The sequence below is a fragment of the Elephas maximus genome, chromosome 17, assembly GCF_024166365.1.
Source record: "Elephas maximus indicus isolate mEleMax1 chromosome 17, mEleMax1 primary haplotype, whole genome shotgun sequence".
Classification (NCBI taxonomy): domain Eukaryota; kingdom Metazoa; phylum Chordata; class Mammalia; order Proboscidea; family Elephantidae; genus Elephas; species Elephas maximus.
The window spans coordinates 47,382,280-47,406,063 of NC_064835.1; the positions used below are offsets into that span (position 1 = coordinate 47,382,280).

The 23,784-nt window shown below is 45.2% G+C and overlaps 1 protein-coding gene across 2 annotated transcripts in view; it reads right to left on the reverse strand.

The window, feature by feature from the left end:
• The window catches only part of THNSL2 (threonine synthase like 2), a 115,264-nt gene that overhangs the window by 58,138 nt on the left and 33,342 nt on the right, over positions 1-23,784 (reverse strand). The window contains exon 9 of one of the 2 annotated variants that reach the window (XM_049856679.1): positions 20,775-21,621. The exons of the other annotated variant lie outside the window; for it this stretch is intronic. Coding sequence (XP_049712636.1) covers positions 21,603-21,621 — 19 coding nt within the window. The 3' untranslated portion in view covers positions 20,775-21,602. Of the gene's footprint in view, positions 1-20,774; positions 21,622-23,784 lie in introns of those variants that run through there. 2 annotated transcript variants of the gene reach the window in all.

The window sequence follows — 23,784 nt, forward strand, 5'->3', positions numbered from 1 at the left end:
AACCAACTTTGGAAGTGGTATTCTGGCCATGTCCCAGACTCCTAGACCTTTACAAACTTCATCAATATAGTAGGTCCCTGAATCTTTTATGGTTTTTCTCCCACCCTCAAGAGTCCATGTATTTTGCCAAGGCATCCAAAATATTTGCTACTTTTTTCACATCAGATCAAATTAGCTTCATTCCACCACTTCAGCCTGGTGGGGGGCATGCAGCCTGCGTCCATGGGGTGTTAATGTTTCCCACAAAAAGCTCAAAGCTGTATTAGCTATGTTTTTTCTTCTAAATTAAAAAAAAAAATACCTGTTGTTAGTTGCTGTCAAGTTGATTCCAACTCATGGCAATCCCATGCGTTACAGAGTAGAACTAACTGCTCCTTTTAAATATCTACTTAAGAAAAACACTAGATGCTTTTATAGAGTTGCCATTAATATTAAGCGATATTCTTCTTTTTAAAAAATTTGTGCCTTACTAAAGAATTCTGGAGAACATTACCTTGTGATAAACATGTGACATCCAATCTACCATCCACCTGTGGGTACCCAACACTTGACCATCGTGTTGCCTATAGTAGTAGTAGTAGTTAGGTGCTGTCCAGTCAGTTCTGACTCATTGCAACCCTATGCACAACAGAACGAAACACTGCCCCGTCCTGCGCCATCCTTACAGTCGTTGTTGTGCTTGAGCTCATCGTTGTAGCCACTGTGTCAATCCACCTTGTTGAGGGTCTTCCTCTTTTCCGCTGACCCTGTACTCTGCCAAGCATGATGTCCTTCTCTAGGAATTCATCCCTCCTGACAACATGTCCAAAGTATGTAAGACGCAGCCTCGTCATCCTTGCCTCTAAGGAGCATTCTGGCCACACTTCTTCCAAGACAGATTTGTTCGTTCTTTTGGCAGTCCATGGTATATTCAATAGTCTTCACCAACACCACAATTCAAAGGCGTCAACTCTTCTTCGGTCTTCCTTAATCATTGTCCAGCTTTCACAAGCATATGATGCGACTGAAAATACCATGGCTTGGGTCAGGCGCAACTTAGTCTTCGGTGTGACATCTTTGCTCTTCAACACTTTGAAGAGGTCCTTTGCAGCAGATTTGCCCAATGCAATGTGTCTTTTGTTTTCTTGACTGCGGCTTCCATGGGTGTCGATTGTGGATGCAAGTAAAATGAAATCCTTGACAACTTCAATCTTTTCTCTGTTTATCATGATATTGCTCATTGGTTCAGTTGTGAGGATTTTTGTTTCCTTTATGTTGAGGCGTAATCCATACCGACGGCTGTGGTCTTTGGTCTTCATTAGTAAGTGCTTCAGGTCCTCTTCACTTTCAGCAAACAAGGTTGTGTCATCTGCATAACGCAGGTTGTTATGAGTCTTCCTCCAATCCTGATGCCCTGTTCTTCTTCATATAGTCCAGCTTCTCGTATTATTTGTTCAGCATACAGATTAGATAGGTATGGTGAAAGAATACAACCCTGACACACACCTTTCCTGACTTTAAACCAATCAGTATCCCCTTGTTCTGTCCAAACAACTGCCTCTTGGTCCATGTAAAGGTTCCTCATGAGCACAATTAAGTGTTCTGGAATTCCCATTCTTTGCAGTGTTATCCAAATTTGTTACGATCCACACAGTCGAATGCCTTTGCATAGTTAATAAAACACAGGTAAGCATCCTTCTGGTATTCTCTGCTTTCAGCCAGGATCCATCTGACATCAGCAATGATATCCCTGGTTCCACGTCCTCTTCTGAAACCGGCCTGAATTTCTGGCAGTTCCCTGTCGATATACTGCTGCAGCCGTTTCTGAATGATCTTCAGCAAAATTTTGCTTTCCTGTGATATTAATGATATTGTTCTATAATTTCCACATTCCGTTGGATCACCTTTCTTGGGAATAGGCATAAATATGGATCTCTTCCAGTCAGTTGACCAGGAAGCTGTCTTCCATATTTCTTGGCATAGACGAGTGAGCACCCCCAGCACTGCATCTGTTTGTTGAAACATCTCAATTGATATTCCATCAATTCCTGGAGCCTTGTTTTTCGTCAATGCCTTCAGAGAAGCTTGGACCTCTTCCTTCAGTACCATCAGTTCCTGATCATGTGCCACCTCTTGAAATTGTTGAATATCGACTAATTTCTTTTTGGTATAATGACTCCGTGTATTCCTTCCATCTTCTTTTGATGCTTCCTGCATCATTTAATATTTTCCCCATGGAATCCTTCACTATTGAAACTCAAAGCTTGAATTTTTTCTTCAGTTCTTTCAGCTTGAGAAACGCCGAGCATGTTCTTCCCTTTTGGTTTTCCATCTCCAGCTCTTTGTACATGTCATTACAATACTTTACTTTGTCTTCTCGAGAGGCCCTTTGAAATCTTCTGTTCAGTTCTCTTACTTCATCAATTCTTCCTTTTGCTTTAGCTGCTCGACGCTCAAGAGCAAGTTTCAGAGTCTCCTCTGACATCCATCTTGGTCTTTTCTTTCTTTCCTGTCTTTTCGGTGACCTCTTGCTTTCTTCATGGATGATGTGCTTGATGTCATTCCACAACTCGTCTGGTCTGCGGTCACTAGTGTTCAGTGCTTCAGATCTGTTCTTCAGATGGTTTCTAAATTCAGGTGGGATATATTCAAGGTCATATTTTGGCTCTCGTGGACTTGCTCTGATTTTCTTCAGCTTCAGCTTGAAATTGCATATGAGCAATTGATGGTCTGTTCCACAGTTGGCCTCTGGCCTTGTTCTGACTGATGATATTGAGCTTTTCCATCGACTCTTTCCACAGATGCAGTCAATTTGATTTCTGTGTGTTCCATCTGGCAAGGTCCATGTGTATAGTCACCGTTTATGTTGGTGAGAGAAGGTATTTGCAATGAAGAAGTCGTTGGTCTTGCAAAATTCTATCATTCGATCTCCGGCATTGTTTCTATCCCCAAGGCCATATTTTCCAACTACTGATCCTTCTTCTTTGTTTCCAACTTTTGCATTCCAATCACCAGTAATTATCAATGCATCTTGATTGCATGTTCGATCGATTTCAGACTGTAGCAAGTGATAAAAATCTATTTCTTCATCTTTGGCCCTAGTGGTTCGTGCATAAATTTGAATAATAGTCGTATTAAATGGTCTTCCTTATAGGCATATGGATATTATCCTATCACGGACAGCATTGTACTTCAAGATAGACTTTGAAACGTTCTTTTTGACCATGAATGCAACACCATTCCTTTTCAAGTTGTTATTCCCAGCATAGTAGACTATATGTTGTCCGACTCAAAATGGCCAACACCAGCCCATTTCAACTCACTAATGCCTAGGATATTGATGTTTTTGTGTTCCATTTCATTTTTTACAATTTTCAGTTTTCCTAGATTCATACTTTGTACATTCCAGGTTCCGATTATTAATGGATGTTTGTAGCTGTTTCTTCTCATTTTGAGTCGTGCTACATCAGCGAATGAAGGTCCCAGAAGCTTTACTTCATCCACATCATTAAGGAAGACTCTACTTTGAGGAGGCAGCTCTTCTCCAGTCATCTTTTGAGTGCCTTCCAACCTGGGGGGCTCATCTTCCAGCACTATATCAGACAATGTTCCGCTGCTATTCATAGGGTTTTCACTGGCTAATGCTTTTCAGAAGTAGACTGCCAGGTCCTTCTTCCTAGTCTGTCTTAGTCTGGAAGCTCAGCTGAAACCTGTCCTCCATGGGTGACCCTGCTGGTGTCTGAATACTGGTGGCATAGCTTCCAGCATCACAGCAACACACAAGCCCCCACAGTACGACAAACTAACAGACACGTGGGGGCATGTTGTCTGTATGATTATTCAATAATCATCATTAGCCTAGCTGTATATTCAGCTTTATAAGACCCAAATATATTCGTGATGTTATTCAATATTCCTTGAATTCTAAATGTTTCTACTACCCGTATGGATCTTCATGGATCCAGAAGAAGAAAGTTTTAAATGAAAAGCCTAATCTTATGGCTCCCACTCTGGGTGTGACCCATGCAATCACAATGCCAGGCAGCTTCCTAATGAAGAGAGAGCCTTCAGTTTCTCAGAATGGGAGTAGACCAGTATAACAGCTGCTTCGGAGTTGACTCTGGCTCAGGGCGACTCCATGTGTGTCAGGGCAGGCCTTGCTCCATAGGGTCTCAGTGGCTGATTTTTTTGGAGGTACATCACCAGGCCTTTCTTTTGAGGTACCTCTGGTTGGACTTGAACCCTCAACCTTTCCATACCAGCCAAGCAAATTATCCGTTTGCACCACCCAGGGGCTCCAAAAATGAGAGAAGAGCTGTCAAAATGAAATAATTAATTGCTATCAACAACAATAGAACAGTACACAATATTAAAAATTGTTTTTTTCCTTTGCTACATTGTACTGGTAAGAGAAATAAAATACAGAAATAGACTTGATGTTGACCCTGATAACAAGGATCCAAATAAGTCACCTTGCTTATAATATTGAGCAGAAAATAACCTTTTGATAAAGCAAAAATAATTTTCATTTAAAAATTTCTGAATGATCGTAACTTTATAATGAAATATATATTTAAAATCTCTATTAACAAAATGCAGTTTAGTTTTTAGAATTTTGCAATTCCACTCTAAAGCAAAAAATATAAATCACATTTTGATAATCTCCTGCTGCAGTCTGTGATACCACGTTCTGCTCTCTGGCATGATCCAAGTCCATGACCGCCCTTTAACTCCCCTTGGTGTTCCTTCGACACATTATAATTTTAAGCAGTATTTCACAACGACATGAGTTGGAGGAACATGGCCACAGAAGCTGGTGAAGAGGAAACAGGTCAGCGTTGGAGTCAGATACCCGGGTTTGAACCACCTCTCTGCCATTTCTAAACTGTGACCCTGGGGCAAGTCACTCAGTCTCCCTAAGTCCACAGTCTTTGGCTTTAGTACAAGGGCAGAACCGCAGTCCTTGGGGAGAGGAGATGGTCACGCTACATTAATGATAGCCATTAGTATTTACCAGGCAGCTGTAGTGTCTGAGAGCATGAGAAGAGAGTTTCCACCCAGGAGCGCTGAAGGGAGGTGCCATGGGGCCAGCGGCTTCGCCTTCCTCAGCAATCTTGCTCTGTTACAGCTTTGGATTTTGTTTCATGTTTCTTGAAATTACCTGTTCTGTCCCCTAAAATGACCAGATGGTCACATGGGCTGCAGCATAGCCCAGTCTTTACCTCCTACCTTTGTCTTCACAGGTACATCTTGAAACTGCCTGGCAACTGGCAAAGTGTCTCCAGAGCATCTGACTTTTGCTGGTTTTAGTCTCAGTGAGCTCTAGCAACTCTCTCTCTGTCCCTCCTCACACACACACACACACACACACACACACACAAAGTAAGTGGCACTGTGAGGCACCACCTCCATCCTCTCTTAGGACAGAAAGGCATACTCCCCCACCTGATGGGAGTGGAGCAGAAGGCAGCCCTCAGTGTGAACCCTATTTGGAAATTGTCTCAGCTGAGTAGTCACCAGCTTCCCTGGGGCTGGCCCTCATCCAGTGACTGGCTGGTGTGGGGGATAAATACTGCCTGCTCCTGCTTCCTTCCCTTCCCTTCCACAGGGAAGGTCACCCTGGGATTCCCCTTCTCTGTTGCCCACCCATCCTCCTACCCCCAGCCAGGATTGCCCTCCTCTGAGCCCTTCCATAAGGAGTCCTGGTGGGGCAACGGTTAAGCACTGGGCTGCTAACCAAAATGTTGGCAGTTGGAATCCACCCAGAGGCTCCACGGGACAAAGACCTGGCGATCTGCTTCTGCAAAAATTACAACAAAGAAAACCCTATGGGGCAGTTCTACTTTGTCACATGGGCTCACCATGACTCAGAATTGATTCAACGGCACCACCGACAATGAGCAACCATGAGGTTGCTTACCCACCATTAATGTTGGAAAAGTTCTTGGACCAAAACCTCCCTTTCCAACCGTCATATGTCAAAGCCCCTGTTTTTCTCATGGGGGAGAAAAGATAGGGAGAATCCCAGAAGAGAAGAAAGAAAGGAAAGATAGAGAGGGGTGAGAATAATAAACCTGTACGTTTGGAAAGCTCAGTACAGTTGGCAAAGCAATTTTAGCCACAAGATCTTGGAGAAGAAGAAAAAGCACTCCTGCCTTCCAGCAGTGAGACTACAGGGGATCTTTGTTTTCTCTTGCTTCTTATATTTCCAGGATTTTTTTTTTTGCAGTGAGCAAATAATCAGTAAAAAACACACAATAAGGCTATTTTTAAGAAGAAAGGAGTGAGAACACAGGGCTGGTGGGTAGGCTCCTCTTTCTGCCTCACCCTCCACTCTGTCCCCTGCAGCACTCCCCTCCAAGCTCCTCAGCCCACAGTGACTGTGGGCAGAGGACATGAGGCCAGAAGCTCGGAGGCAGCTCAAAGCAGGGATTTCTGGCCCAGCAGACTCCCCCATTCTTTGCTGCGAGCCCCAAATCCCACGCTTACTCACTTCACAGCGCCTCTTTTTAACCCACCAAATGCCACTAAATCTGCAAATTAAACCTCTGATTACAGAATTCCTTTTGATGTAAAAAAAAAAAAAAAGTGGGGATTTTTAAAATGTAATTATTCATACACTAAGATTTTAATTGTGCTGCTTTTCTCCCTCTTGCTCCTCTTTTTCAGGCAGGGCAGGGTGATTTCCCCCTCGCCAGGCCTGCCCAGGCAGCAGCGGGGGGCTAGGCGCAGGAGCCAAGTCTTCTGATTCGGATCAGTATGCTCCATTCTGGGGGGGCTTGAAGGGGTCTGGGTGGCAGCAGGTGGTTCCAGGCCTCCACCGACAGCCTCCGCACCTCAGCAACAGACTGATGACCAAACGCAAGGCCACAGTTTAATTGCCCATGTTGGGAGGATTGGACCTAGGATCCAAAGTCCTGGCCTCTGAACCAACATCCAACCCTCTGGGACTCAGGTAAGTTCCCAGGGTGGAAATTCTGGAGCCAGCCTGAGATGGCAGAGAACAGTGGGGAAATGACCTGGGCTGCCCACTTTTATCCAGCCCACTCCTCCCAAATATGCAAATCAAACCAAGGTGGCACAAACAGTAAGGTGTTCAGCAATTAAATAAAAGATTGGTGGCTTGAGTCCACCTAGAGGCACCTCAGAAGAAAGTCTTGATGATCTACTTCTAAAGCATCAGCCACTGAAAACACTATGGAGCAAAGTTTCTCTCTGACACACACAGGGTTGCCATAAGTCAAAACCAACTGGATGGCAACTGTTTGGTTGGTTTAGGATAAAATTCAGCCTCCTCTTGGGGTCTGCAAGGGGTCCCTGCCAGGCTCACAGAGCTCGCCTCATTCCACTGTCCCTCTTGAACACACTGCCACAGCCCCACGCACGTCCTCGGGGATTCCCAGACACCCCCTGTCCTCCACACCCCCAAGCCTTTGACCTCACCAGTGACGTCCCCCTGCTCTTCTGCTTGGCTACCTGATCCTCATCCTCAGGGTGCAGCTCCTTACAGATCTTCCCCTACCGACCCCCACAAAGCTCTCCTGGCTGAGTCACGTTTTCACCCCCGTTTATTTTCGTTCATAGCCTTATCACAATCTGCAGTTACCTAGCTTGTTTGTTTACTTATTTGTCTATTGTTTGCTCTCCCTCCCCCCACCCCCACCCACCCCCCCAAAAAAGAAAGTTCCAGAAGAGCAGGTACTTCATCTGTTGTATCTTGGAGTCTAAAACTGTGCCTGGGTTATAGCTGGGGCTCCTTAAGAATCTGCTGAGTGAATGAAAGAATCCAAGCCTGTACTTTCCGTGTGGGTGGAGGGGACCACAGGGTGTGTTTCAGGCCACAGACTAAACGTGGTGTCTTCCAGGAACATAAATTTTATTGGAAGACTGCAAAGGAAAACATTATTTTTATGTTTACTAAGACAAAACCGATGCTTTAGGGAATAAAATGCAGATGTCCTTTGCAGTGTGATGGATTAATTTTGGATGGCCTTTCTCACCATGGTCTTGTAGCTCCCACCCAGGTGATTAGGCAGGACTGTGTGATAGGGTAATTGTGGCCCACCAAGGTGTTTGGTCAGTTCTGCCTTAAGAGAGAGCCAATTCCAGAGCAGAGAGGAGAATCCCAGCACCACCAAGGAAGAACATCCAGGAGGCAGCGCTGAGAAGCTCCTGGACCCAGGAGACAGGGAGTGAGTTGTAACCTTGAAGCAGTGGCAGGAGAGACCCAGCGACAGCAGAGGCCCAGCAGCAGGAGACGGCATGGTGGGCTTCACCACCCAAGGAGAGAGAAAGCTGAGCTCCTTTGGACAAAAGCCAGGGGTCAAGGGGAGGTGTGCCTGTGAGCACAGCTGGGGAGAGGCTGTCCTGATGAAGAGCTGTATCGGGAGTGTTCCTGAGCCTGAATTGCAACTGTTACTTCCCTAATAAGCCCCATAATCGTGAGTATGGTCTGTGAGTTCTGGGTGGTCATAGCAAAGAATCATCAAATCCAGCAGAGAAGTAGAGAGTGCCATGGGAGGGACGGTTGGTGTCAGACTTCGTAAAGATGGCGGCGAGAGGAGGCTTGTCTGGCCTCCACCTTGTGGGAGTCAGCCTTGCCTGTTGGTCTAGGTTCTCCTTCCCCTTGTGAAGTTAGAGGAGGTCAGACACTGCCCCCACGCTGTTTTCACATCCATGGATGTTTCAGATGAGGAGGAAGACTGCTCAGCACTTAAAAGCAGCTGTTCCAGGAGACCACCAGGCCAGGCCGTGTGGTCGGGTTTGCTCTCCGCTACTGGACTTTGGAAGAAGAGATTGAAAAATCCTCAGCCATATTGCAGATTGCACAACTGAGACCCTGTGAGGGGGTGGCTTGTCTATGGGCACATGACCCCTTTATGCAGAAAGGAGCAAGAACCCAGAGTCCCGACCATCCTCCAGCGCTCCTTCCGGACCAGGCCTGCTCAGAAGAAAGAGAAGACCCCAGACCCTGAGGTGGAGGGTTGCCTGCGGAGAGTTCACTGGCAAGTGCCCTCAGAAGGTAGGACGGCAGGCAGAAGCTGACCCACAAAGCAGCTGTAACAGAGGCCTCAGGCAATCCCACAGGAAGCTCGGGAGTTGGACTGGCCCTTCAGAGTTGTCTTGGATTAAGACCTTGGTATCCCAGCCCACCACCACCTGTCTGTCAGTGTGTTGGACTACGGTGGCTTGCATGTTGCTGTGATACTAGAAGCTATGACACCAGTATTTCAAATACCAGCATGTTCACCCATGGTGGACAGGTTTCAGCAGAGCTTCCTGACTAAGACAGACTAGAAAGAAAGGCCTGGAGATCTACTTCCTAAAATTAGCCAATGAAAACCTTATGGATCACGCAGAACATTGTCCAACTTGCTTGCTTTAGACATGTCATCAGAAGGGATCAATCACTAGAGGAAGACATCATGTTTGGTGAAGTAGAGGGCCAATGAGGGTGTGAGAGACCCTCAGTGAAATGGATTTGTATACTAGCCACAGTGATGGACTCCAGCATGCCAGCAATCATGAGGATGATGCTGACTGGGCAATGTTTCAGTCTACCATACATGTAAGGTTGCCATGAGTTGGAGCTGACTGCACAACAGCTAGCTAGCTATCTGTCTATCTAGCTATCATCTGTCTGTCTACCCATCCATCCATCCATCCATCCATCCATCCATCCATCCATCCATCCATCCATCCATCCATCCATCCATCCATCCATCCATCCATCCATCCATCCATCCATCCATCCATCCATCCATCCATCCATCCATCCATCCATCCATCCATCCATCCATCCATCCATCCATCCATCCAACCATCCAACCATCCATCCACCTATCCCAGCCTGGCCTGCTGGGGCCGGGGGGGATACCCTTACATCATGCAGTTCCCTTCCCTGACCCATGTCCAGCAAGGGACGCAGTTGTAAACTGTCAGCAGCTGATAATCCCAGCAGCTGAAAGATGGGTGTGTACACCTTGAAGAGAAGATCTGGGCAGAGCACCACAGCATCTATTCTACAACTCAGTAAGTGTTCGTGAATATGTAGGAAGGGCAGCAAAGCAAGAGTCTGAGCCCCCCTTGGATAAGGCCCAAAGTGAACAAAATCAGCCCAGCTAAGGAGGCAATGATGACAGCGCGGAAAGGGAAGTGAGCAGCCACAGCCACGGAGGCCGTGATTTAGCTGTGTGATCCGGGACCTGCCGTGTACTTCTCTGAGCCTCTGAGTCCACGTCTGAAAGCAGAGTTTAGGAACCTTCAGCGGGGCCGTTTGTCCTGCACCTGCCAGGTGCACAGCAGCTGCTCCACAAAGTCCAGTCCCCTTCCCCCCTCCTAAAGGCAGGCTGACCTCTTGGTCACATTCTGGCCTCTCTGAGTTAGTATGCGCTTGTTTTTCATCTTGGCTACTAAGCCCTCCCTTAGCCAAAACCTATCCACCCTTTGGCAATATACTCTACTCACTCCCTCTAGGAAGGTTTTACTAATTGCCAACACCTTACTACTGATTTTCCCCCTTCTCAGAACCACCAGAGAAAATCAGAAAATTATCTAGTGTCCACAGCACTTCACGTGTGTGTGCCCATGTGTATGTGTGCATGTGCCCATCCGTGTGTGTGTGTGCACGTGTGTGTGCATGTGAACATGCAGGTCTTCTGGCAACTGCTGGAGCGCAGGAGCTACTTTCTCCTTCAGGATGCCTCCCCGCACCCAGCATGGTACCAAGCATATAAACCAGTAAAAAAAACAAAAAAAAAGAAAGTTGCTGTCTAGTCAACCAACTCATGGCAACCCCATGTGTGTCAGAGTAGAACACTGTTCTATAGCATTTTCAATGGCTGCTTTTTTGGAAATAGATTGCCAGGCCTTTCTTCTGAGGCACATTTGGGTAGACTCAAACCTCCAACCTTTGGGTCAGCAACTGAGTGCATTAATGGTTTGCACTGCCCAGAGATTCCACCAAGCACGTAGTAGGGCTTTTACAAATACTAGACGCTCAACTGACCATTGACACCAAACCTGAGACTGAAGCAAATTTTTTTGTTCTGAAGACTCCCTTCTTCCCCTCTCTAAAGGATCAATCACCAGTGCAAGCAAAACGTGTGCCCAAGTGGAAGGTTGTCAGAGTCCAGGGACAGAGACTAGGAGGAACGCCGAGGACATGGGTCCAGCCCTGCTATCTCACAGTTGGGAGCATTGCAGCATTCAGAGGGGATGAGGTGTGCCTGAGAGCACCAACTAGTGGCAGAAACAGGAACTGGAACGAGGCCTCCTGACTCCAGGCCACTGCTGTGTCCCCTACAAATCACCCCTCTGCTCCAGGGCAGGCCCCTCTGCCTAGAACCATCTGCCCCAACCCCTTGACCTGATTACAACACAGACCTGCAAGCCAAAACAGCAAGCTTTCTTTTATCTAGAAAAAAATGGGGTATTCTGGTTCCTTGAGAACAGCAGTTAAATCATAGAGAGATGATCAATCTTCAGAGAATTTTATAGACCAGAAGGGAACAGTGTGGGCACTGAGGAGACAAATCCATTTTGTGGTCCTGTCTCTGGCACTGCTGGTGCTGCTCGGGCCTTGGTGTCACCATTCTGAGCTTCATCCTCAGCAGCCTGTCCTCTGTGAGGTCTGAGACTGGACTAACTCAAAGGTGTCCCCTGGAAGTTGAGTTTTACAATAAACCTCCCATTTTAACAAGCCAAGGGCAGAGTAACCCCCCACTCAGTTTGTTTATTGACCAGAGCAATAGGTTTTGCACTTCCAGTCCGTTCTCCATACTGCCTCCAAAGAAGTGTTTCTAAAACAAATCACACCATTTCAGCCCTTCCTTCCATCATTTAATTCCCCACCCCCTCACCTGTAGGTGAATGGCATGGAATTCTACCCTGAGATAGCCCCTGCTTCCCTCTCAACACCTGGTTGCCATCAAGTTAATTCTGACTCATGGGTACCCCATGTGTGTCAGAGTAAAACTGTGCTTCATAGGGTATTCAGGGCTGATTTTTCAACAGTAGATCACCACGCCTTTCTTCCGAGGCACCTAACTTTTCAGTTAGCAGCTGGGCATATTAATTGTTTGCACCTCTCAGCACACACTCTATCAATTAGGATGCCTTTAGCTACAAGGTACAGAAAACACGACTAAAATGGGCTTAAATATAATCGGCTTCTTTACCTCTCCTAACAAGGAGTCCAGAAGTGGGAAGCTGCAAGACTGCTCACCTTGCCGAGCCTGAGCACTTTGCCCCCATTTGCTCTGCCAGGAGCAATTATCCAATAAGCAAGGTAAGCACGGGTTTACTTGTGCTTACATACTAATCCATAGTAAACAATTTCACATTTTTTCACTGCATCAGGGATTCTGCTTCTAGGTACAGCTAGCACCTGTCCTTCTCCCAAACCCCAGCACCATCCTACACAATCAAAGCCTCTTTTCAAATTTACAGTTCCTGGCACGGGCAGATGACCCAGTAAGCAAGGTAAGCACGGGCTTACTTGTGCTTACTAATCTGTAGGGAACAATTGCACTTTTTTCAACTTGTCAAAGATTCTGCTTCTAAGTACAGGTGACAGCTATCTCTTTCCCAACCCCACAGCACCTTCCTACAGAATCAAAGCCTCTTTTCAAATTTACAATCCCTGGCAGGGGCAAATGACCCAGAAAGCAAGGTAAGCACAGGCTTACTTGTGCTTACTTACAATCTGTAGGGAATAATTGCACATGAGTTTAAAGATGTGGTGAAATCCATGTGAAATGGTCCCTACAGATTAGTAAGTAAGCACAAGTAAGCCAGCGCCTGCCTTGTTTATTGGCTAATCCACCCCTGGCTCTGTCATCCTCACAGGGGCAAATTGGCTGCTACAGCTCCAAGTGTCTCAGGCTCCCTCACCAATGTCAAGAGGCAGAGCCAGCCCTGGGTGAGCTTTCCCTCAAGCCTCACGGGCTAGAACCAAGCAACAGCCCTTCTGAAACCAATCAATGACATGAGGAATGGAATACCTAGAGGGGTTTAGACCAACCTGCATTTACCCCAGTCACAGGGCTCATCCCAAACCCCACCTCCTTTGAAGTATTTCCTACCCCGTTCCTGGCAGGGTGAGTTGATCTTTTCTCACCCCTTCATTCAACAACTATGCATTGAGCATGCAGGAGGTGCCAGGCACGGGGATACAGTAGTGAACAGAAGAGGAATTACACCTGCCTCGTTTGTCCGTGTTCTTATTACAGAACTTGACGCATTTGCTACGTTTTATGGCGTATATGATACTAGGCATCTCTGAGCCTCAGTTTCCTTGTGTGTAAAAGGGGGATAACTATGTCCACTTCATGGTTGCAAGATTTAGAGATAACATATGCAAAGAACCGAGGATATGCCCAGTTCATGTTTAATGCACAATAAACAGTAACTCTGTACAGATTTGTTTCCCCCTGGACCAAGGATCAGGAGCCTTGGTGGTGCAATGGCTAGAGGGCTTGGCTACTCACTGAACAGAAGGTGGTTTGAACCCACCAGTCACTACTAGGAGAAAGATGCGGCATTCTGCTTCTGTAAAGATTACAGCCTCGGAAACCCTATGGGGCAATTCTATTCTGTCCTATAGGGCTGCTGTGAATCAGAATCGACTCCATGGCAACGGAGCTGGTATTTTTGGTTTTAGACCTAAGAATCACTCATACTCATAGCAACACAAGTCAAGATGCTTAACCTTTTCTTGTGCCCCGAACTCATTTGGAAGTCTGGAGTAATATTTTCTAAAGCATAAAAGAAAATACCTGGGAAAAGAAAGGAAACCAATTATATTGAAACACAGCAATCAAAATATTTCTTAAAATTTGTAATATAGAGAGATATGTTTTCTTTTATTGATAATTAACAATACAGTGCTAGGTCTAATAATATTTCAAAGTAACAATGAGTGTTAATGCTATTTCAAGGCACCTACCACAAGCGTGATGTCACGTGAAAATGTCCGTGCTTTCTAGTGCTGGAAACCCTGGTGGCGTAGTGGTTAAGAGCTATGGCTGCTCACTGAAAGGTCGGCAGTTCTAATCCACCAGGCACTCCTTGGAAACTCTATGGGGCAGTTCTACTCTGTCCTATAGGGTCTCTATGAGTCGGTAATCGACTCGATGGCAGTGGGTTTGGTTTTCGGTTTTTTCTAGTGCAGATAGAGTCCCAGGTGCTGCTAGTATGAACTGTGGTTTGTTGATGACATTGATATTTGAAAGACGTGCTAACTTTCAATTACATGCTAGGAAAAATAAAGGTGTGGCTTTTTCCTATCTATGTTCTTGGATCTCCTGAATTATATCCACGGACCCTTGGAGTTAATAGAACTAAAGTTAAAAACCTGCCCCTGATGTTGGGGTAGATGGATCTTTTTTAATCAGATCCTAATAATAGTGGTACAAATGGTTATGTGCTTGACTATTAACTGAAAGTTTGGTGGTTCGAACCCACCCAGAGGTGCTTCAGAAGACAGGCCTGGCATTATGCTTCCAAAGGGTTGAAGCCAAGAAAACCTACTGAGCAGTTCTGCTCTGCACACATGGGGTCGCCATGAGTCAGGATCAGCTCGATGGTAACTGTTGCTGTTGTTGGTAGGTACTGTCGAGTCAGTTCCAACTTATAGTGACCCTGTGTACAACAGAAGAGAACACCACCTGGCCCTGCACCGTCCTCACAATCGTTGTTATGCTTGAGCCCATTGTTGCAGCCACTGTGTCAGTGCATCTCATCGAGGGTCTTCTTTTTTGCTGACCCTCTACTTTACCAAGCATGATATCCTCCTCCAGTGACTGGTCCCTCCTGAGAACATGTCCAAAGTATGTGCGATGAAGTCTCATCATCCTCGCTTCCAACGAACACTCTGGCTGTATTTCTTCCAAGACAGACTTGTTCATTCTTCTGGCAGTCCATAGTATACTCAATATTCTTCAACAACACCATAATTCAAAGACATCAATTCTTCTTCCGTCTTCGTTATTCATTGTCCAGCCTTTCACATGCTTATGAGGCAATTGAAAATGCCATGGCTTGGATCAGGTGTACATTAGTCCTCAAAGTGACATCTTAGCTTTTTAACACTTTAAAGAGGTCTTTTGCAGCAGATTTGCCCAATGTAATGCATCTTTTGATTTCCTGACTGCTGCTTCCATGGCTGTTGATTGTGGATCCAAATAAAATGAAATCCTTGACAACTTCCATATTTGCTCCATATTATGATGTTGCTTATTGGTCCAGTGGTGAGGACTTTTGTTTTCTTTATGTTGAGGTGTAATCCATACTGAAGGCTGTAGTCTTTTATCTTCATCAGTAAGTGCTTCAAGTCCTCTTCACTTTCAGCAAGCAAGGTTGCGTTATCTGCATATTACAGGTTGTTAAAGAGTCTTCCACCAATCCTGATGTCACATTCTTCTCCATACAGTCCAGCTTCTCAAATTATTTGCTCAGTGTACAGATTGAATAGGTATGGTGAAAGGATAGAACCCTGATGCACACTTTCTTGATTTCTAAACAGTATGGTATCCCTTTGCTTTGTTCCAATGACTGCCTCTTGGTCTCTGTATAGGTTCCTCATGAGCACAATTAAGTGTTCTGGAATTCTCATTCTTCACAATGCTATTCATAATTTGTTATGACCAAACACAGTCGAATGCCTTTGCATAGTCAGTAAAACACAGGTAAACATCTTTCTGATATTCTCTGATTTCAGCCAAGATGCATCTGATGTCAGTAATGATATCCCTTGTTCCACATCCTCTTCTGAATCCTGCTTGAATTTCTGGCAGCTCCCTGTTGATGTTCTGCTACAACCACTTTTGAATGACCTTCAGCAAAATTTTACTTGATTGCGATATTAATGATATTGTTTGATAATTTCTGCCTTCTGTTGGATCACCTTTCTTTGGAATGGGCACAAATATGGATCTCTTCCAGTCCAGTTGGCCTCCCAAATTTCTTGGCATAGATGAGTGAGCACTTCCAGTGCTACGTCAGTTTGTTGAAACATCTCAATTGGTATTCCATCAATTCCTGGAGACTTGTTTTTCACCAATGCCTTCAGTACAGCTTGGACTTCTTCCTTCAATACCATCGATTCCTGATCACATGCCACCTCCTGAAAGGGGAGACAAATTCTCTTTGGTACAGTGACTCTGCATATTCCTTCCATTTGCTTTTGATGTTTCTTGTGTTACTCAGTACTTTGCCCATAGAATCCTTCACTACTGCAACTCGGAGGCTTGAATTTTTTCTTCGGTTCTTTCAGCTTGAGAAATGCCAAACATGTTCTTAACTTTTAGTATTCTAACTCCAGGTCTTTATATTCTTTTACTTTGTCTTCTCGAACTGCTCTTTGAAATCTTCTGTTCAGTTCTCTTACGTCATCATTTCTTCCATTCGCTTTAGCTACTCTACGTTCAAGAGCAAGATTCAGAGTTTCTTCTGACATATATTTTGGTCTTTTCTTTCTTTCTGGTCTTTTTAATGACCTCTTGCTTTCGTCATGTATGATGTCTTTGATATTTTCCCACAAGTAGTCTGGTCTTTGGTCATTAGCATTCAATGGGTCAAATCTATTCTTCAGATGGTCTCCAGGTTCAGGTGGGATATAGTCAAGGTTGTATTTTGGTTCTCGTGGACTTATTCTCATTTTCTTCAATTTGAGCTTTCATATGAGCAATTGATGGCCTGTTCTGCAGTCAGCCCCAGGCCTTGTTCTGACTAATGATATTGAGTTTTTCCATCGTCTTTTTCCACAGATGTAGTCAATCTGATTCCTGTGTTTTCCATCTGGTGAGGTCCACATTTATAGTCGCCATTTATGTTGTTGAAAAAAGGTATTTGCAATGAAGAAGTCATTGGTCTTGCAGATTCTAACATGTGATCTCTGGCATCATTTCTATCACCAAGGCCATATTTTCCAACTACAGATCCTTCTTTGTTTCCAACTTTCAAATTCCAATCACTAGTAATTATCGATGCATCTTGATTGCATGTTTGATCAATTTCAGACTGCAGAAGTTGGTAAAAACTTCAATTTCTTCATCTTTGGCCTTAGTAGTTTGTGAGTAAATTTGAATAATAGTCACATAACTGGTCTTCTTTGTAGGCATATGGATATTATCCTATCATTGACAGCGTTGTACTTCAGGATAGATCTGGAAATGTTCTTTTTGACAATGAAGGCAATGCCATTCCTCTTTAATTTGTCATTCCCGCCATAGTAGACCATATGATTCTCCAATTCAAAACAACCAATACCATTTCATTTCAGCTTACTAATGCCTCAGATATCAGTCTTTATGCATTCCATTTCATTTTTGATGACTTACAATTTTCCTAGATTCGTATTTCATACATTCCATGCTCCAATTATTAATGGATGTTTGCAGCTGTTTCTTCTCATTTTGAGTTTTGCCACATCAGCAAATGAAGGTGCTGAAAGCTTGACTCCATGCACATAATTAAGGTCACTCTACTTTGAGGAGGCAGCTCTTCCCCAGCCTTATTCTGAGTGCCTTCTGACCTGAGGGGCTCATCTTCCAGCAGTATATCAGACAATGTTCCCTGCTATTCATAAGGTTTTCATTGGCCTGTTCTTTCAGAAGTAAATTGCCTGGTCCTTCTTCCTAGTCTGTCTTAGTCTGGAAGCTCCACTGAAACCTATCCACCAAGGGTGACCCTGCTAGTATCTGAAATACTGGTGGCAAAGCTTCCAGTATCACACAACATGCAGGCCACCACAGTACGACAAACTGACAGACTCGTGGTGACAACAGCAACTAACAGCAAATAATAGTATACAATAAAAAAAAAAAAACACAATAAGCCTTCAATATTTGAAAGACCTAACAGGATAATAAATTAAAAAATAACACACAATAATTTGCTGACTAGGCCTTATTTTTTTTTTTTTAATTTTTATTGTGCTTTAGGTGAAAGTTTACAGCTCAAATTAGTTTCTCATACAAAAATTTATATATGCACTGTTATGTGACCCTAGTTGCTATCCCTGTAATGTCACCACACTCCTTTCTACCTCAGATTTCTCATGTCCATTCAACCAGTTCCTGTCCCTTTCTGCCTTCTCATCTCACCTCTGGACAGGAACTGCTCATTTAGTCTCACGTATCTGCTTGAAGTAAGAAGCACACTTTTTACGTCTTATAATCCAGTCTATTCTTTGTCTGAAGAGTTGGCTTTGGGAATGGGTTTAGTTCTGGGTTAACAAAGACTCCAGCGGCTGCATCTTCTGGGGTTCCTTCAGTCTCAGTCAGACCATTAAGTCTGGTCTTTTTACTAGGATTTGAGTTCTGTACCCCATTTTTCTCCTGCGCTGTCAGGGACTCTCTGCTGTGTTCCCTGTCAGGGTGGTCATTGGTGGTAGCCAGGCACCATCTAGTTCTTCTGGTCTCAGGCTGATGGAACCTCTGGTTTATGTAGCCATTTATGTCTCTTGGGCTAGTATTTTCCTTGTGTCTTTGGTGTTCTTCATTTGCCTTTGTTCCAGGTGGGTTGGGACCAATCGATGCATCTTAGAAGGCTGCTTGCTAGCTTTTAAGACCTCAGACAAGAATAGGCCTTTTTGTGAGTACCCTGGATTGAAGGGCTTTAGGCTTTCCAGGAATTAGACAAGATCTTCCCATAGGTGGCAGTGGTTGTGTATATACAGTTTTTTGTTGTTGTTTTTGCATTTTCCAAGCTCTGGAAGATAACTATTGAAGACCATAGGGAAGTCTACCCAAATTGCCATGGCTGATCCCTAAGAAAAACCTCAAGGCTGCCTGAAGGTGTCCAAGAGTCGGTATCCCTGTGCAAAGGAGAGGGAGCCCTGGAGTGGGAGATAAGAGTCCTCAAGGTGCCCAATCTCTGATTAGCTGTGTGAACTTGGCCAAGTCAACTCTCCTTGCTGAGCCTCAGTTATCACAACTGTAAAAAGCAGGGGCTGGAGGTGGTGAGTCTTCTCAAACAGTCTCCAGTCAGGCATTCCCTTTTTTAGGCTTTATTGTGATTTAGGTGAAAGCTCACAGAACATATTAGTTTCCCATTCAGCAATTTATACAGTGTTTCTCGACATTGGTTGCAATCCTCTCAATGTGCCAGCAGTCTCTTCCCACCCTCCTTGGGTTCCCTGTTTTCTTTCGACCATCTTTCCTACCCCTACCTGCCTTCTGAACTTTCCTTTTTTTGCCCTTTTGGTCTTGTATAGATGATTGTTCTGAGATGCACGTTCCTCTCAGGTGTTATTGTTCACTTTATAGGCCTGTCTATTGTTTGGCTATAATGTAATCTCTGGGAGTTGGTTCATTTCCAGGTCTGAAGGGTGTCTAGGGTTCATAGCCACAGGGGTTCCACCAGGCTCTATTAGACCAGTAAAAAAGAAAGTTAGGTCTTATTTATGAACTTGAATTTTTTCTGTATTTTTCTCCGACTCTGTCCAGGACCTGCTACTATGATCCCGGTCAGAGTGATTGATAGTGGTAGCTGTGCACCATCTAGTTCTGGTCTCGGGATAGTGGAGGCTGTGGTTCATGTAGTCCATTAGTCCTTCCGACTAATTGTTTCCTCGAGTCTTCGGTTTTCTTCGCTCTTCTTTGCTCTGGATGGGAAGGGACCAGTTGTTGTATCTTAGGTGGCCGCTCAGGGAAGAGACCAATTGTTGTATCTTACGTGGCCACTCATAAGCTTTTAAGACCCCAGTTGTTACTCACTAAGGTAGGATGTAGAACATTGTCTTTATAGACTATGTTATGCCAATTGTCCTGGATGACCCCCGAGGCTATGTGTTTCGTTATGGCTAAGAAGTTTTCATGACCCCATGTGCTCTGTTGTATACGTGAATATGTTTGCAGTACACGCAGATATGTATGCAGAAACATCTACTGCCAAACTTATACATGTTTGTGGCTGTACTCCCACATGCCATCCCACACCTGTTCAGCTTACATATCCACCTGTGGATTCACTAATAAATTCTTTCTTATTTCTGCTGTTGCAGGATTGTACATGAAATAGTATTTACCCTTGTTGCCTACTACACTTGTGTACCTCTCAGTGTCTTCCTTTGCTTCGGTCATTTTGTCCTAACTTCCCCCATGTTGTGTTTTATTTCTCCCTTCGCCAAAGTTAGTACCTGTCTACTATTTGGTTAGTGATTTTCCCTCCCTCCACAGCATCCCTGGTAACCATCAAAGAATGTTTCTTTTTGTGTGTAAACCTTTTCTTGACTTTTTATAATAGTGGCCTCATATGACATTTATCCTTTTTATTTCACTCAGCACAGTGTCCTTCAGGTTCATCCATGTTGTGAGATGTTTCATGGATTCATCATTACTCTTTAACGTTGCTTAGTATTCCATCGTGTGTATGTACCATAGTTTGTTCATCCATTCATCTGTCCATGGGCACTTACGCTGTTTCCATCTTTTTGCTATTGTGAATAATGCTGCAATGAACTTGGGTGTGCACATGTCTATTCGAGGCACAGCCCTTATTTCTCTAGGGTATATGCCTAGCAGTGGGATTGCTGGATCATATAGCATTTCTATTTCTAGCTTTTAAGGAAGCGCCATATTGTTTTCCAGAGTGGGTGTACCATTTCGCATTCCTACCAGCAGTGTATGAGAGTTCCACTCTCTCCACAGCCTTGACCAGGCATGCATTCTTGCTGTTTAAGAATTCTCTTGGAACAGTTTAAAAATATATATATATACATAAAATATTATGGAATATATAATACAAGCTTATATATATGCGCTTATGTGTATGTGCATGTGTGTGCTTTCATTCTGATAATCTTAAAAAAAAATACAGAAGATATTTTCGGGATCATCTGTCTGGCCATCTTAATGCCTTAAAAAAAACCCAAAATACCAAGTCTTATCAATCACATAATCTCAGTGTTTGCATTTGCATTTGTATTTACAATCACAAGTAGCAATACTTTCTCAACTACTACGAGCCAACAGGCCGAGGCAGACCCGACCCATAACGACCAGCTGGTGCCCAGTAAACACCGTCTGCCCCACAACGTGCTGCGCTCACACTTGGGCCTGTAGTTAGAAGGGGAAAAGTGTGGGAGAGCTAAGTCATTCCACCACTAAGGGGAGACAAAGACCCCAAACAAAAAACAAAACAACGGAAATCGTGTTGTAGGAGCGAAGTGCCACCGACACGCTGCACCTGAGTTCAGCACATGACGCAGCTAAATTGTTCTCATTCAACTCAAATTTTTATTTCTATTTATCCTTGTATGGGAGCTACCAGTATAAGGCGTTCACGGTAGTTTTATGTTTTACATGTTGAAGTAACATTATTACAAAACAAAACCTAAAAGGACCCCAAAAGAGGCAATATTGAAGTCATCTGATAACTTTTTCTTTTAAGGGAGGAAGATCTCAATATTACTTATATTTCAGAAACAATGAACTAAAAAATATCTTTGGGGGCTCTTCCTCTCCCTCCGCCCACCTTTTGTTCCTCAGAGATTCCCTTCGCAGAGAGCAAAGTCAGACCCCCAACTCTGGAGCCCGGGTTGCGGCTGAGGGGATCAGGAACCTTTGGAGGAACAGGGACTTCGAGTGTCTTCTGCTGCCCTCTGCTGGCCATGTGAATCATTGGCTGGCTCCCTTCCTGGATTTTGAGAAGGGAATTTAGAGGAGTCGTGCAAATGGTTGTTTAATGCCATCGGCTGCTAACTGAAAGTTTGAAAAAGTTGGAGGTTCAAGTCCACCCAGAAGCGCCTCCGGACGAAGTCGTGGTGATCTATTTCCAAAAACGTAGCCACTGAAAACCCTACGGAGCACGGTCCTCCTCTGACACACCTGAGGTTGCCATGAGTTGGAATTGAGTCCACAGCCAACTGGTAACTGGCTTGCCCTGAGCAGTCAGGTTGCAGCTCACTGTGGCCTTATTTGCAAGAACATTGCACAGAGCTGGACTCCTACTCTGCTGAGCCTATTCTGTAAGCAAGCCTTGTCCCTTCTTGGGGGCTATGTGGTGAAGGAAGACCATGATCTGAGGGAGGAGGAAGGTAAAGGAGGAGAGGGAAGTTCACTGGGGTTCACCACGGCCTGAATGACCCAGAGCCCTCAGCTTTGTGCCTTTTCCAGGACCTGGGCCTTGGCTACTCAGCTCCTGAGCATTCATTCAGAGGGGCCTCAAAGCTCCCGAGGGAAGGAGTCTCCTTCCCCAACCACACAGACACTTCTGCCTCCAGACGGGGGGCCCAGCACCTTCTCCAGGATTTAAAAAAAAAGGTGCTATCGAGTCCATTTCAACTCATGGCAATGTCATGTGAGCAGAGTAGCACTGTTTTATAGGGTTTTTGTGGCTACGACCTCACAGAACCAGATCACCAGGACTTTTTTTCAGGGCACCTCTGGATAGGTTCAAACTGCCAGCCTTTTGGTTAGTAGCCAAGCACTTAAGCGTTTGTGCCACCCAGGGGCTCTTTTCTAGGGTATTGGTTTGTAAACGATCTTTTCAATGACCAAACCATGGAGGAGAAGGAGACCACCCTGAATCTAGGAGGATTGCCTTGGCGCCAACAGACCCTTCAAGACTCAGCCTTCTTCACACAAACCCTCTCCCCCTGCCCTTTGCTGCTCTGGGCCCTGCAGCACCTCCTGCTGGTTCTATTCCAGTTGTTTCACTGAGGCCATGCTCAGCGAAGGCCAGGTGTGAAGCTAGGTCTGGGCTCTCAGGGTATTCGAAGGCAGCCTTTGAGAAATGTTTAGGTGGTGGGGAGCAGACCTTAAACCAAGCACTGCAACATCCTGGGTCAGCGCTGGAGCGGGAACAGAAGACAGGGCTGCCAAAAGCTGCTCGGACTCCACGCTCAAGAACCGGCCGCTCACAGCCTTGGTGTGACTCCTGTGTGTTGTTGCAAACTTTTATCCTTCTACATAAGTCAACCCCAGCTCCACCTTCTCCTGCTTTTTATCTCTCTCTTGATACCCAGCATGGTGCCCAACACACAGCAGGAAGTCACCACACTAGCCATCAGCATTTTGCCCAGCCCATGGCACCTGGAAGGCACAGGTTACAGAATGAATCTGGATGAACTGATGGGTGGGGACTGGAAGGGCAGGTCTGGGAAGATGCTTTCTTGGACAAGGGGAAAGAGCCAAGACAGAAGTCAGCCTTCTGCTCTTTCCAGGAGGTTGATGGCCCAGCCCTCCCTGCGTTGCTCACCTCCTGTTTATTTGGGGACACAGCTAAGCAAACTCAGACAACGGTCTCAGGCCCCTACTGTCCATCTCCCCACTCAGGCCCACAGGGTCCTTCCAGGGGACCCACCGGACTGGGCCCCCCTGCCAGCAGCTAAAACCCCACACAACTACTCTCATTCTCCCCCACGACAACATCCACTCCGCTCAGAGGACACCTTGCTCCCAGCCACCCCCAACAGAGGAAAGTTTCTCACCAAGAAACTGGCTCCGTGCTTCCTCTCCAGAGCATCTGGCCCTTCTCCTAATGATGGGCCCTCTTCTCTTCTCCTCCCCCCTCAGACGACCCCAGGTTTGAAAGGAACTTGGAAGCCACATGGTTAAAGTACCTGTCCGGTGGGACAGTCTGCACAGCAGGTCAGCTCCCATACCCTCCATCCAGCTTCACAACCCTCCTCCACCACTCGCTGGCTGTGTGGCCTGGGGAAGGTTACTTAATCTCTCTGAACCTCATGTCCTCATCTATAAATGGAGTCGTGGTTGTACTTTCTCATACAGCCCTCAAGAGGATGAAAGGATTCAGTGTCTGGAAAGCGTCTGGCACATTGTTGGCACTCCAGAAAGG